Below are 15234 nucleotides of genomic sequence, written 5' to 3' on the forward strand. Positions count from 1 at the left end.
TTTGGCTAAGGTCACGATCTCACAGTTTGTGAGTTCGATCCGCACGTCGGGCTCTGTGCTGACAGTTCAGAACCTGGAGCCTGCTTCAGATTCTGTGTCTCCCTCGCTCTCTGTCCCTCCCCTGCTCACATTCTGTCTGTCTCTTTCTCAAAAATAAACATTTTTTTAAAATGTACAAAAAAAAAAAAAGAAAGAGAAAGTTCTTGGATGATTTACAAACGTAATAAGCCAATACAATAAACTCCAGTAGACTCATCCCGGCCTTCAAATCGCTTCTCTGACCTCCAGCTGCTCCTTGGCTGATACCTGCCCTTATTTTCCATTCTAGCCCCTCCACTCAGAGTCCCATGCCCCCAACCCCTATAACTTTCTAGACCCTGTCCCTTCTCTCTTGGCAGCATTCCAGCATGGGGACTTTCCCAAATTGACCTGACCAGAGCTGAATTAGAGCAGCCTCTGTTGGGCACTAGAATGGCAATGTCTAGAGGGCGGAGCCTTTCACCCCTCTGTAGGCTCTGTGGATGTGTCTCCTTAGGATACTCCTGTCCACCAGCTCTCTCCCCCACCAAACATGGAGCATGGTAGAGCTCCCTAACTTCCTGCCACGTGTGAGGCTCTTGCTGGCCTCCAAGAGGGGTCAGTATCCTGCTTGTCCTGTCCTGGCCTGGGATCCTGGCCCAGGAGATGACCGACAATAATAGCCACAGGATTAACATAGTAGGCATTGTCTTTCTCTGACTATAGGGTGGGTATTATGTGTTCATCAACTGTCCTAAAAATACCCAGTAAACAGGTGCAACCTCTATGGCACCAGCCCCCTGGACTCTGGAGACAGAGGGTAAGGCAGGGGAGAAGGTGAGTGAGTCTGAGTTCCAGGCATGGGATGAGGGGAGCCATTTGGAACCCAGGAAACCTGGATTCCTGGAAACCCACTTGGAGAGGGGTGCAGAGCATCTGCGGACCCTCAGACTTCCATATGCTGGAAGCGTGGGCCCTGCTGCTCCTGCCACTCAGCTCAGTCCCAGGAAGGCTCATTGGATTCCGCCTGCCGCGCTGTTTACGTCACCCCTTACATCACCCCCAAGCCCAGGCATCCTCCTCGGGCACGTGTACCAGAGCCACACAAGAGCCCCCAAATCCAGTCTTTAGCCCTCTTAGGCTTTTGGAGCATGGGCTCCAGAAAAGTGATCTCCACATTTCCCTGTGAGAGATGTAGGTCAGCGAGACAGTTCCCCTCCCCCCACCCCTGCTCATCCCCCCCCACCCCAGGCCTCCTGGCACCCTGCCCCCCACCAGAGCCCCTTGCTCTGCTATAGTCTCCTCGCTGCTCAGTGCCTCATCTGGTCTGGCCACTCATTCTCTCCCTTCTTCGGCTTGCATCCCCCTAGGTGGGTGCTGGTTTTACTCAGCTGGTCACCTCTGTGTGCACAGGATCTGGGTGCACTCCTGAGCCTGTACATGCGTATCTTCAGCGTGTGCCTGATGTGTGTGCTGCGGCGTGTGTCTGCTCTGTGAGGGGTGTGTGTGTGGTGGGAGGGGGTGGGAGGAGGGGCAGTGTGTCTGTTCTATTTTTACTGGCCAGTTGCTGTCGCTCATAGTTTTCATAGCCTCCCCTCTGCTCTGCCCCTCACAGTCTGCGGTCCACAGCGAGACACGGGCCAGCCCAGCTCACAGAGACCGAACGAGGTAAGTGTCTGCAGCCCTGAACTTTGGATCGAGGTCGAGCCCAGAGAGAAAAACTGGGGCTTGAGTTTCAGGAGACACCCAGGGCCTGGGGATGGAGGGAGACATGTCTTGCTTGTGCAACTGGGTTGGCTGGTGGAACGGACCCCAAATGCTCCCACAGGGTTTCATCCTGTGCAATGACATCTCTCCTGTAAAACTGTGATTGGAGGTAAAATCCCCCCTGCCCATTTTAAGGCTAGAGCCAAGAGCAGAATTTCCCACAAGGTTGCTCAAGGGGCCCCAGGGCAGAGCCTAGCGGATTCTGTTTCACACCAGGCTGTCCAGCGGGCCCCAGGAGGGAGAGGGCACCGAGGGGAAGGAGGTGGCATTGGGAATCAGGGAACGGGGGTGGCAGAGCTGCATTTGGAGGTTTAGGAGGAGCCTGGTGAGCAATACAAGTAGGCAATGCCTGCAGCAGAAAAGAAAGAAGGTTCTCCGGTGTGTGGAGCTCTGGGGGAGCCTGGAACACGGGACCCCAGCCTCTGCTGACTGAGGAAACCATCTTGTCTCTTTGTTCTTTGTCTTTGAGGGACGTGCTCAGTTCCCTTTGCCCACCTGTCTGTAGAGTAGGGCAAGAAGAGGTGAGGGCAGACTGCCAACACTGCTTGGCAAGGGCCCCACCCCTGTCCACTGCTCCTGGCTCTGAGGAGTAGAAGTAGTTGGGGTAGGGGGGCTCTAGGGGGGAAGGCCAATGGTGACAGCATTTGGGGTTGGGGCATGAGAGTCTGAACGCATAACAGAGGGCTCCTTCTATTGGGATCCGTGACTGGGGGTGGGGTGAGGGCTAAAGGCAGCACCAGCCACCAGGTTTGGGAGACTGTCCCACAGCCGTCCTGAGATTAGGCTTTCCTGTTAAGAGCTCAAGATGGGGGTGTGGGAGTAACGATGCTTGCTAATAGTCAAAGAGGACTGGGGTGCCCTTGAACTGGGATCCAAGGTCAGGGAATGGGGAGCAGAGGGAAGCACATGAGCCTAACCAGAAACTTGTGTCCCTGATGATCAGGCGTGCAAAGGGATTGGTCCCGTCCGTAAAGACACACACACAATCACTTATACACTTACACTTACACAGACGCTCACACACTCAGCCTCATAGTCTAGTTGATATTCCTGTCCCACCCCACGGGGCCTCAGGGAAAGGGAAGCCCAGCTCCGAGTCAACCCCTGGCCATCTTTTGCTCCCTCCCTCCCCCCAGCGGTGGATTTTCTAATTATCTCCTTGCTTGCTACTTGTGGGGGTGAAGGAATGCTGGCTCTCCAGCCTCACATTTGCTGCTGCTATCTGCATCCTGACTCTGCTTATCAGGTTTCTGCTTGTCTCCCGTAGGACCTGTCAAGGGGTCCCGTCTGGTGGGTATCAGAGCACAGGCTGGGGACCCTTGGCCTGGCATTTGTCAATGGGGCAAGCTGGGCGGGGGGGGGGGGGGGTGGCGACGGGGAGAGGGCAGACCCTGGAGCTTGGCAGGGGGCCCTGACTGGCCTGGGCAAGTAAGGCTCCATGCTGGTGACAGTGGGGCTGTCTGAGGGAGGTGTGAACATGGCCAAATGCCCACCAAGGGTGAGCCACATCCCTACTCAGCTGAGACCTGGTGCCCTCTGCAGACTGGCATTATGGGAGGCAATGATGATGGATAGACAGACCTGGAGGTGTTTCTTTACCAGCTAGTGTTTCTTTTTGGACTTCCTCGGGAGTCTTCAGAGGAGAGGAGCCCTCAGAATAAACAGCTGGTGATAAAATCTAATTTCAGCCAAATATCTCTGGAATTTATGGATTGGCTCCTACCTCTCCCTCTGTGCCCCAGGGTGACAGCTGAGACTCTGGGGTCACACTCCCTTTCCCCCTCCTCCACCCTAGGCCTCACCCTCCCCAGGCAGCAGGGGCAGAGGTGGGGGGCCCAGAGGGCTTTCTGACAGGGTGGGGAGTTTCAGGACAGGTGGTCAAGTGCCACTCGTGGGGTGGGGGAGGAGGCTTCGTGGGCACAAAGGGAAAGGAGAGAATTAAGGCAGAGGCAGAAGGTGGCTCTGGAATAAAGTTACTGGTAGCTACTTTCCAAGTGTCCTTTAGATTTTGCCCTGCCCCCTACCAAACCAGGTTCTTGGACCAGATTCGAACTCCCGATCCTGCGCTCCATGGCCCCCGATGCACACACGCCAGTTTCCTCCTCACTTCACAACCCAGCTCGGGATTCCTGTCCTGCCTTGCACACCTGCTCCCACCCGAGTTGCCCTTCTTTCCCCGATGTTTTGCACAATCCCCACCCTCTACTGGAATGCTCTTTGTCCAGGCCCAGGCAAGATGGTGAATCAGGTCTGGCTTTGGAGTATCCCCCTCGTGTAGCCTTGAGGATGCCCTTCTTGGCCTGGGTCCCCCAACTGTTGGGACTGAAGGGAGCCCCAGGATAACCCAGTCAAGGAGCTTCAAACTGTGCTGCACAGTCAGAGGTCCTCAAGAAGGCCTTGGGGCTCCTATGTAACCCGCTTCAACCTGGGCCGTTTACTCTTATTGATCACATTTGTGTTACTTCCAAGTAAAATTTGGTTTGAACGAAGGCTTTAGAGGCTTTTTTAAGTGGACAATTTATCTAACCTCGATTTTTGCAGAGGGGAAAACTGGCCTGGAGAGGGTCAGGATAAAGAACAGAGTAGAACACAGGATCTGCCCTGCCTCCTGGCTTGACACCCTCCAGGGCCCCCTCGCCGCCCTACCCCAGGGGTGCAGGTTGCACTGCCCTCTATGGGAGTAGCATGCCCGGGCCCGATTACATTGCACAGTGTCAACAGCGCCCTCTGGAGTTGTGCTCTATGGCAGCTACCTGTATTCCGTCTTCACTCGGTGCCACTCATCTTTCAGACTCTTCCCCTCTCTGAGAACTTCATGCCCATGCTCATCCACAGGACAGACTCTCAACTCAGCACGTTGTTTAGGGCCCCGTGACCTCACTCTTCAAACAGAGTTCCATGGATTCCATTCTGTTCCCCACAGGGGTTGGTAAGCTTTTTCTGGAAAGGGCTTGATAATCAGTATGTTAGGCTCTGCAGGTCACAAAACTTTCTGTTGCATATTCTTTATTTTCCAACCCTTTAAGCAAAAAGAGTTTGGGGGCCAGATTTGGCCTGTGGACTGTAATTTGCCGATCCCCGCCCTACATGCCCGGCCAACAGAGCCACTTTGGGTTCTGATATTGCTTCTTTGCTCTTCTAAGACTTCTCTCTCTTGTGAGTGAATGAGTAAGTGGGTGAGTGAATGAATGAATGAATGAATGACATAAAGAATAAATGGACAAGTATTTATCCTATTCTGACCTGTTGGAATCCATTATGTCTGATTTCTTCTTCCTGTTGTCGGACACTCCCAGGCTGGGCTGCTGGCTCAGCTGGGTTGGGAGGCAGGAGTCGTAACTTTCCCACACTGATGATTGCTTTGTGCCCGTAGGTGCTGCCCCCCCACCGCCACCACCATGCCTGAAGTGTAAGTAGCCCTGCCCCCACTGAGACTCCGGGAAAGCAAGGCCCATTGCTACAGATTTCAGCCCCATAGTTGAGGCGCCATCTGTCCAACCCCTGAAGCAGTTCCCCAGGAGATCAGATTCTAAAGCAGAACCAGTCCTGAGTGCCTGGGTCCCCAGTGTTACTGTGCATCGTCCTAGCCTTTGAGCAGAACTCATGCTCCAGGTTGCTTAGGGGAGAGCTTTGAGGCCTGTTTCAGAGTTTGTCCCTGCACCGATCAGATGAATTGCATGTGCCAGGCCATGATTTGACATTGGCCCAACAGATGAACAAAGCACTGGAAATTTGCCCACAGGGCCAGAGACAGAAGCTTTCACGTTGCTGGAACCCTGTGTTGAGGCTTCCCTGAAATTCCACCCCTCCTCCCTGGCTTACAATGACTAGTATCTCCCCGCAAGAACCTCCAGTAGCCCAGGGAGCCATTGGATTTTTATTCCGTTCTGCTGGTCCCCTTGTCTGATGTCTGATTTCCTTCCGGTGTATGATTGGCACCACACCACCCCTGTCCAAGCTTGTCTACATGGTTCTGCTGTTGCATATGTAATATCAATGGTTCACGCTCTGTCTTCTGTTCTCTCCTGTCCTTCCTGTGGTGGATGCCTGAAGCGAGGTAAGTGAGATTTGGGGTATCTTTGTTTTGGTTAGTCCTGAGACTGGTAAAGGTGGCATAAGCAGTGTGTGTGGCAGGGGGCGGGGGCAGGGCAGGTGGCCAGTGGCTAAGAAAGTCCCCGGTGAATAGAAATCTTGGGTGAAGATTCCAGGCAGGGGCTTCTTTGGGCCCAGGGTGGTGGCCCCGGTGCACAATCTCCCTGGAAGGTCGTCCTGGGGCTAGCTAGGGCCACGGCACAGCTGGGGGTGATTCTGCACCCATGCCTTGCTGTGCACCCTCGCTGAGCACGGAGCAAGTACTTCCTCACTTGTTCTGCTCACTTGTCCAGCCCTGGGGGACCATCTTGTTTTTTGCAGAGCTGGTCCTATGCAAAGCCATATTTGAAGAGTAACAAGGCATCATCATTGGGCTATTCTACCCCTGCCCGGTGACCAAACATTGAGGGAGGAGCACAGAGATGTCCTTCCACTCCCCTCAGGTCTTAGGTAACTCTGAAACAATCCAGATTTATCAGGCTGCTGAGAACACAGCCTGTATATTCAGCCCTGGGTTAGGAACTTCAGGGATAGGGCTGTGGACTCTGAACTGGCAAGGGTGGGAATTAGTAGCCCCGATGGAGGGGGCATTTGGCACAGAGATTCTCAATGAGATTCTCAGTACACCATTTTTCAATAGCCATACGAATTTCTTTTTTTCTTTTTAATGTTTATTTATTTATTTTGAGAGAGAGAGAGAGCAAGAGCAGGGGAAGGGCAGAGAGAGAGGGAGAGAGAGAGAATCCCAAGCAGACTCTGCGTTGTGAGGGCAGAGCCTGATACGGGGTTCCATCTCCTGAACAGCGAGAGCATGACTTGAGCTGTAATCAAGCATCAGACGCTTAACTGACTGAGCCACCCCGGCGCCCCACCATATGAATGTCTAAGTTTTGCTGAGGCTCATAGTAAAGTGAGTCACCACTGATTGATGATGCAACGAGGTGTCCCATAAGCTCACCAAACAGCGGGGGAACGATATTGCAACAAAACCTTTCCATGAGTACATTACAGTGTGTAAACCGTGAGTGGTAATGATTATAGCCACGGGCCGTTTCTCCCACGAGCACACCAATCTGAGACGCAGTCCCAACCTCGCTTGAGAAGGTGAAGGGACAAACAGAACTGCTCTCGCCAGTCGGATTAGAAGTCACACATTCCACGCACAAAATGTAACGTCATTTTTCTCCCATTTTCTCCCGCAAATCCTGCTCACTTCTACTTTACACACTAGCCTAACAAACCAGAGCTATACTCTCCCGGCCCGCAGCACGGTATAGTCTATGCTGCTCGCTGGTAACAATGAGAATCGACAACCTGTGGTCAAGAAGAGATACAAATGCTCAGAAGGCCTCAATCCTCATCAGTTAGGAACTGCACAGCCCACCTCACCTTCGCCTCCCCCGAGGGAAATGCTGCGGTAGAGCTAAGACTTGTGAGAACATGTCCAGTTGGCAGGAACATATCAAGCATTTTTTTTAATAAGAAAATAAGGTTTAAAAAAAAATTTTTTTTTAATGTTTATTTATTTTTGAGACAGAGAGACAGAGCATGAACGGGGGAGGGGCAGACAGAGAGGGAGACACAGAATCCGAAGCAGGCTCCAGGCTCTGAGCTATCAGCCCAGATCCTGACTTGGGGCTCGAATTCATGGACTGTGAGATCATGACTTGAGCCAAAGTCGGACGCTTAACCGACTGAGCCACCCGGGCGCCCCCAGAAAACGAGGTTTTTATACCTGAGGAAGATGAATACGGCTGATGTTGACATTAAAAAAGCTGTGATGGCTAAAAAGATATACTTCTCCACGTATGAAATTCACAGCTTGTTCCTCTGACATAACAGATCATCAAGGTGTTGGTACATTACTATGTAGAGCACTAACAGGTGCCTCTCTTTCATGCCTTCCAAAGGATTTGCACGTCCACGATGTCATTCTGTCTGTAATAACTCTGTGGACTGAGGAAGGTGGGTCTCAGCATCCTTATTTACAGACGAGGAAGGAGGTGTCCACAGAGGTCATGTGACCCACGTAGGCTCCCACCAGCGTTAGAACCAGGATTGAAAGCGGGGGCTTCGGCCTCTAAGTCAAGGTAGCTGACTACAGCATTCTCTGAATTTGAGGGGCTCAGTCACAGAGGTGAGGGACCTGTTAAGGGACCCTATGGCGAGGATTCCGGGTAGTGATGGTGAACCTGGCTGGCACGCACGCATCCTAGCCTAGACCACATTTCCGGTTTTGCAGCCTCTACCTCACCACCTGTCTCTCCCCTTCTCACCCTCAGAGGAAGCCCAAGATCACTGCCTCCCGCAAACTGCTGCTGAAGGTGAGGCTTCGTGCTGGCTCTGGGGGACATCCAGTGGGAGACGGAGGAGGGCATGTGGTGCAGACTCTGTGGGGGTGTGGAGGGTTGTGGGGGGGTGAAGAGGAAGGAGACCAAAGTGAGGGTGATGAGGGGGCAGAGGGGACTCAGCCATTGTCTGAGACTGGTGGTCAGTGAGTGGGAACCTGAATCTATGGAGTCCTGGCACCTGCCCAGATTCCTGAGAGGAGGCAGTGACCAGCTTCAGGGTGACAATCCCCTGGTGGCAGGCAGAGGGCCTTGCTTTATTTTGGCAAGAGTTTCTCTCTTTGGAGCTCTGTGGCCCAGAACAGACCAGAAGTGGGTAAGAGGGAGACTGAGGGAAAAACAAGTTCCGGGGTCCAATGCTGCCTGCGGTCTCAGTGCTTGCTCTCACATGGTCCTGCCTGCAGCCAGCCCACACACCTGCACACCCCGTGGGACTATCTTGTTCGTACTCTCCCAGGGCTTCCTGGGCTGCGTCCTGACCAGTATGAGAACACGATGCTTGTAGAGTCACAGGCAAGAGCAGAGCCTTCCCCTCTGGCCATGATGCTGGGGCCGGGGCGGGGGGGGGGGGGGGGGCGGAGGGAGAGGATGTGGGGAATACGAGGGCCCCAGGCCCAGGGGTCAGGAGGCTCTGTCCCATCTAGAGCCTGATGCTGGCCAAGGCCAAGGAGTGCTGGGAGCAGGAGCACGAGGAGCGGGAGGCTGAGAAGGCACGCTACCTGGCGGAGCGCATCCCCACGCTGCAGACCCGTGGCCTGTCCCTCAGTGCTCTGCAGGTGAGTCTGCACGGCTGACCCCAGGGCCCAGCTGGCAGGAGCCTGAGCTAACACTGGCTCCAAGCTCGGTTCATTTACAAGTGGCTCTTCCCTTACAAGGTCTCATGTCATCTCATAGACCCCTGGGAGGTGGTGCTGGTAGATCCCATGTCACAAGCCCAGGAAGGGAGACTCAGAGCGGGGAGGAGCAGCTTTTTGGGTGGGGCCAGGCCAAGGCTGGGGCCCCACATCAGACCAGTGCCAGGGCCTGGAAGGTGTGCAGTGGGGTGGGAGTGGGGGGGATCTTGGGAGGCCCCATTTCTCCCCTTCTCCTGCAAATAGGTTTTTAATGTTTGTAAAACACTGATACCTGTTTACATGCCAGTGACTGCAGAGAAAAGAGACTGGAAGGAAATATACCAAAATGTCACCAATGGTCATCTTCTACTGGTGACATCACTCGTTATTTTTAAAAATTTTTTAAATGTTTATTTATTTTTGAGGGGGGAAGAGAGAGAGAGAGAGAAAGAGAGAACAGGGGAAGGGCAGAGAGAGAGACACACACAGAATCTGAAGCAGGCCCCAGGCTCTGACCTGTCAGTGCAGAGTCCAACACGGGGCTCGAACCCACAAACCACAAGATCATGACCTGGGCCGAAATCAGACATTTAATCGACTGAGCCACCCAGGCACCCCACTCGTTATTCTTATTATGTTCTTTTTGTTTAACACATAGTTTTCAAATTTTCTACAATTAACTGATTTTTACAAGAAAACTTTTTAAAGAAAACAGTTACATTCAGAAAGGAAAACAAAGGGCTTACACACTGAGCTATCAGAAGCCATGAACCTCAGAGAAAAGGGGATGGTCAGGTCCTTTCCAGAATGTAAATCTTGCAAAGGTGCTGGGCATGGAGGCAGAAAAGAAAGGCTGGGGTCCCCAAAGCTCCTGTCCCCTCTTTTCTGTTTGTGCTTGATTAACCTTTCTTCCTCCAGGACCTCTGCCGGGACCTGCACGCCAAGGTGGAGGTGGTGGATGAGGAGAGATATGACATTGAGGCCAAATGCCTCCACAACACCAGGGAGGTGAGCCTGTAGGAGTAGAGGGCAGGCTGGGTGCGTGGTGGGGCGATGTCCAATGTCCGGGGCAGGTGGGGGGGCAATGATGCTGCAGCCGTGGACTAGGTAGGTCCCCCTTCTCCTGCAGGGTCTGGGAAGTGGCCACTTGGGAAGCTCTGGTCTCTCCACTCCAGCCCCTAGGACTGGAGATGGGCAGAGAGGATAATCACACAGATGAAAAGCACAAACTTCCTCCCAACCGGCCACACGGGCTCCTCAGCCTAAGAAGAGCTGCCCTCTTTGTTCACCCACACAAACAATCATATGCTTGTTAATAACATCTTCCCTTTGTGAATGGCTTTCATGTGCATTGCACCCTTTGATCCTCCCTACGCCCCCCGTGGATGAAGCAGGTGCTATTATCTGCACGTTACAAAGAGGGACGCTGAGGTTCAGAGAGGCTGAGAAATTTGGTCCAGGTCACACAGTGGTGATTGTGGGACCAGGTCTGGTCGCTGCCCCCCCGCCCCCACGCCCACCCACTGCAGTGCCCTGTGCTCCCTCGGTGTGGGGCGTGGGAGCATTAGCTCAGTCCAGACCCTGCTCCAGTGTGATGGGGCAGAACTCAGAAGGGCAGGACTCCTGATGCTGTAGTGAGCTGCTCCTGGGTGCTTGTTCAAACAGGGAGGAGGGGACGTAGTGGGATGGGACACCACTTTGTTTCTTCCTACTTCTCCCATCAGGAATGATGGTTTGTGGCATCACTAATCTTCCCAGAATTCCCTCTAGAGATAGCACCCTGGAGTGGAGTTCATCCGCCCCACTGGACCAAGGCTGTGCCCTCAATGAACTGCTTTGAAGGCTCACTGGGAGGGGCTACTTAGAAGCAGAAATGGGGCCACAGGAATAAGAGGCAGCAGCCCCCCCCCCCCAAACAGGGCTTCCAAACCAGACTTGTGCTGAGTTTGGTGGGACTGCCCTATCTATTCACCCTACCCTGACAGAGAGGGCTAATGCGCTTTATCTGTCCATTTACTCTTTCATTCATTCGTCAACAAACACATTGTGGCTATTTGCAAAGTGATGAGTGGGTCTGAGTGTCCCAGAGGGTCTGGCCTGGAAGCTGGAGAATTTGGGGGGTGGTTTTGGCTGGAACTGTCGAAGTCTGAGGTCCTCAGGAAGGGTGCCCTGGGGGTGCACGCAGTCTCTCCAGTGAACCCTCGCTTCTTCTCACCTGCAGATTAAGGACCTGAAGCTGAAGGTACTGGACCTCCGTGGGAAATTCAAGCGTCCACCACTGCGTCGGGTCCGGGTTTCAGCTGATGCCATGCTCCGGGCCCTACTGGGCTCCAAGCACAAGGTGTCTATGGATCTGCGGGCCAACCTGAAGTCAGTGAAGAAGGAAGACACAGAGAAGGTGAGGAGCCCTCTTCTCAGAACCTTTTACTCCCTGTCCCATCAGCCTTTACCAGTCACTCCATCACATAGACTCAGGCAGGAGCTCCTGTTGGAGGCCAGGCAGCCTGTTAGAACATTCTAGAACCCTCTGGGAGACCAGTGATGAAGTCTTATTCTGTTTTGGAAGAAAGAAGACTTGCTCCCTTCTCTCAGGCTGCTCTCAATCTGAGGAGGAAACTGGGACATGAAGAAAGCCAGACCAAGCAATAAAGTAAAAACTCTACCCAGTGTGAAGAGAATGTGGAGTTAGGATGACAAGGGAGACAGTGACCTCTGTCGCTACTGGGGAAAAAGACAGCAGATCATTGTGGTCATAGGACCCATGAGCACAGAAATTAGAAAACTGAGTTCAATCACTCATTCAGGAACAAATCACTCAAAGCTGATTGAGCTCAATATATGTGCCCAGAATCGATGGGCTCTAGAAGGAACATGGATGAAAGGCATGGTCTCTGGCCCTAGAAGCTTCATAAAGAGAAGAGATGGCCAGGCAATATGCTGATAAAATGGGACATGAGCCAATTTATGAGGAGGTAGGTTAGAAGGGGTGGCCTTGAGCTGCCTTGAGCACCAGACCAGGAAGTTGGTGTAGGTCTGGAGGCAATGTTGGGCTGTGAGTTCACTGGGGTGGGAACTAGCCCCAATCATCCAGAACTTCCAGCTGACGCAGCCTCCTCCTTCCTGTGGAGCTTGATATGTGTCTATCTCTGAATGTGTCCTTGGACCTCACCAGCTGGGTAGGGCTGTCAGCATTTCCTCTTCTTGAAGAGACTGACTTTCTTTCCTTCTTCTTTTTTTTTAATGTTTAAATGTGTTTATTTATTTTGGGAGAGAGAGAGAGAGCATGCATGCACATGTGTGAGCAGGGGAGGGGCAGAGAGAGAGGGAGAGAATCCCAAGCAGGCTCCACACTGGGGCTCCCACATGGGGCTCGATCCCATGAACCGTGACATGACCTGAGCCGAAATCAAGAATCAGGCACTTAACCAACTGAGTCACCCAGGGGCCCCGAGGAGTCTGACTTTCTTTCCTTTTCTTTTTTTTTTTTTAATGTTTATTTATTTTTGAGAGAGACAGAGAGAGAGAGCAATCAGGGCTGGGCCAGAGAGAGAGGGAGACACAGAATCCGAAACAGGCTCCAGCTGTCGGCACAGAGCCTGACGCGGGGCTCAAACTCACAGACTGCGAGAACATGACCTGAGCCGAAGTCGGACGCTTAACCCACTGAGCCAGCCAGGAGCTCCTGGAGTCTGACTTTCTAGCACCTAGTTTCTTTTATGTCTGGAGGGCCTGGCTGCCCTCTGGCCTGCTAAGTCTCTGATGTGTGTGTGGCCTGCCCACAGGAGAGGCCCGTGGAGGTGGGCGACTGGAGGAAGAACGTGGAAGCCATGTCTGGGATGGAAGGCCGGAAGAAGATGTTTGATGCCGCCAAGTCTCCCACCTCACAGTAGAGGTACCTAGAGACCAGCTCCCTTCTTCTTGGGTCCACCAGAATCTAACAGATAACAGGGGCTCCAGAACGATGGCTGGTGGGTTGGGCCCAGTGTGGTGCATCGAGGAGAGTCAGCTCTGCTCAACTCAGCCCTGGCTCTAGCAACCTAAGGCCTTGGGCACATCATTTCTGCTTTGGGGCGTTGTTTGTTACCCTCATCTATAAAACTGGAGGCTGTCGCAGATCAGTGTTCTCCAAGCGTGGTCCTCAGACCAGTGGTATCAGTACCACCTGCTAATGATCTGGCCCCATCCCTGAGCCATTGATTCAGCAACTCTGGGGTGGGCCAGCCCCGTAGGTATTCTCCTGCAAGACCTTGAGAGCCACTGGGTGAGACGATCCCTGGGGGCCCCCCAGCTCTGACTTGCTGAACATCTAAGCTTTTTAAAATACCTCCTGGCAAAGTACCCCAAATCACAGTCTCTGGTTCCAGGGGGGTTCTATTCAGAGAAGACGGCCACCCCCCACCCCCCCGGCTTCTCTGAGGAAGTTGCTGGAGAAAGCAGCAAAGTTAGGCCTCATAAAATCCCCATGGGAGTGCCAAGGGGATGTGCAGTAGGGCAGAGGTCTGCTAAATAGCCCTGGCAGGGCAGGCTTTCCAGAGCTCTGAGCTCCCTGAGGAAGTGATAGGCAAGGGTTAGTAGATACAGGAGAAGGGCGTGTCAGAAGGCTGATGTGCAAGTAAGAGCCCAGAATCGGAAATTAACCAGTGGTGGAGGAGGAGCCACAATGGGGAGGAGCAGTGATTGGGCTTCAGAAAGGAGAGGGGAGGGAGCTTGGGCCCTGGGCTGCCAAGCTGAGGCTTCATAGGCGCCCCTCTGGATGGTGGTCCAGCCCCGGGTGTGCTAGGGGTGAGAAGTTCCAGAACTGTATCTCCTGCGGGTAAATCTGTAAAATGGCTTCTGCCTCTTTGTCCCTACAGGCCGGCTTGCTGCACTGTGCTCTGAGCTTCCCCTTCTCCCTCCTACCTCCAGCCTGCCTCACCCGCCTCTCTGCATCCCACCCTGCATTTCGGAACATCCCATCCTGCTCCCACCTCTCCCCTCCAGCCTGAGTGCCCTCCTCTGGAAGTGGGATTAAACAGACACCCAAGAGGACAAACACACCAGTGTCTGAAGAGTTCACCCTAGCAGGGTATAGACCCTGGCCAGCCGTGGTACAGCCAAGCTGAGGAGGAAGAGGTGTGAGAGCATCTTCCCTCTGGCCCCGTGCTGCATCCCACCACTGCTTCTATGACATGTAGGGTGCCCCCAGGCATCACAGCTTCTCCATTAAAAACCAGGGTTCTGGTCATTTCTGTAGCTCTGGCTGTGAGTGCTCAGAAGAAAAGGAAAGACAGGGAGTCTGAAGAGATGGCTGTTCTGGGCTCGAGGCATGAGCTCAGGGTCCGAATGGAGGTCTAAGGAGTTGGCAGCTGCCTGCTAAGGTCCCTCTGGGACCCCTCCTGCGCAGCCCCAGTGACATTAAGCAGCACCCCGTCACCATCCAGGACACTCAGATTACCCAGGCCCTAGCCTCTGGAACAGCCCCAGCCCAGCCTAATGACTCCAGCCAGCAGAATGGGCTTCTGCATTCAAAGCCCCTTGCCCTGCTTGATTTCACAGTTCCCTTTCTCTGAAAACCTGCATTATCTCTCCCTGGAAGCTGCTGGATATTCCTGAGTATTCTGGGCTGAGAGGTCAGGGTGCTTTCAGCCCCTTACCTGGTCCTACAGGCCTGGGCAAGAGTTACTCAGCGCCCTGGCCCAGGCAGGAGGGACAACTCGCAGTTCTAAGTCTGGCCACTAGGCGGCTCCTTCCCCATCGCCATCCCTGGGGCTGTCCTTTCCATCTGATCCCTGCTCCCTCCACCTTCATCCACTTTCCTCCCAGTTTCTCTTCACACTCCTGGACTGGTCATATCCTCCATATCCACTTGCCTCGGGGTGGGCCGACCAGTGGTCTGCCCTCTAGGTGAGGTCCTTTCTCCATTCCACTGATATCTGGACCCAAAGCCTGATGAGGGGTGTGAGCCTGCTGGGGTGGAATCAGGGGAGGGGACAGCCTCCCCCGCTGCCCTCCCCCATACCAAGGAGAGTGGCTCCTATGGAACAGAGACCAAAGTTCTGGGTAGAGCAGAGCCGGGCTGTTCAGGGCGGTGTCCTGGTGACTCCTGAATTAAGCCTACAAAGAAAGTGGCTGTCCCCGACCGGCGCCCTTTGACTTTTTGATCACTTCAGCCCTGGTCCCAGAGAGGCTGAGCTGTC

General features: G+C 53.7%; 1 protein-coding gene across 1 annotated transcript; it reads left to right on the forward strand.

Moving 5' to 3' along the window:
- Positions 1 to 1627: 1627 nt before the first annotated feature.
- On the forward strand, positions 1628 to 14290 carry TNNI1 (troponin I1, slow skeletal type). Its single transcript, XM_086694244.1, has 8 exons — positions 1628 to 1686; positions 5159 to 5198; positions 8160 to 8201; positions 8870 to 9001; positions 9977 to 10066; positions 11280 to 11456; positions 12841 to 12950; positions 13912 to 14290. The coding sequence occupies exons 4-7, from the start codon at positions 8876 to 8878 to the stop codon at positions 12946 to 12948; spliced, it is 501 nt and encodes a 166-aa protein (XP_086550370.1). The 5' UTR covers positions 1628 to 1686; positions 5159 to 5198; positions 8160 to 8201; positions 8870 to 8875; the 3' UTR covers positions 12949 to 12950; positions 13912 to 14290.
- Positions 14291 to 15234: the final 944 nt, after the last annotated feature.

The sequence above is a fragment of the Puma concolor genome, chromosome E4 (genome assembly GCF_028749965.1).
Source record: "Puma concolor isolate L17-30 chromosome E4, mPumCon1.1.hap2, whole genome shotgun sequence".
Lineage (NCBI taxonomy): Eukaryota > Metazoa > Chordata > Mammalia > Carnivora > Felidae > Puma > Puma concolor.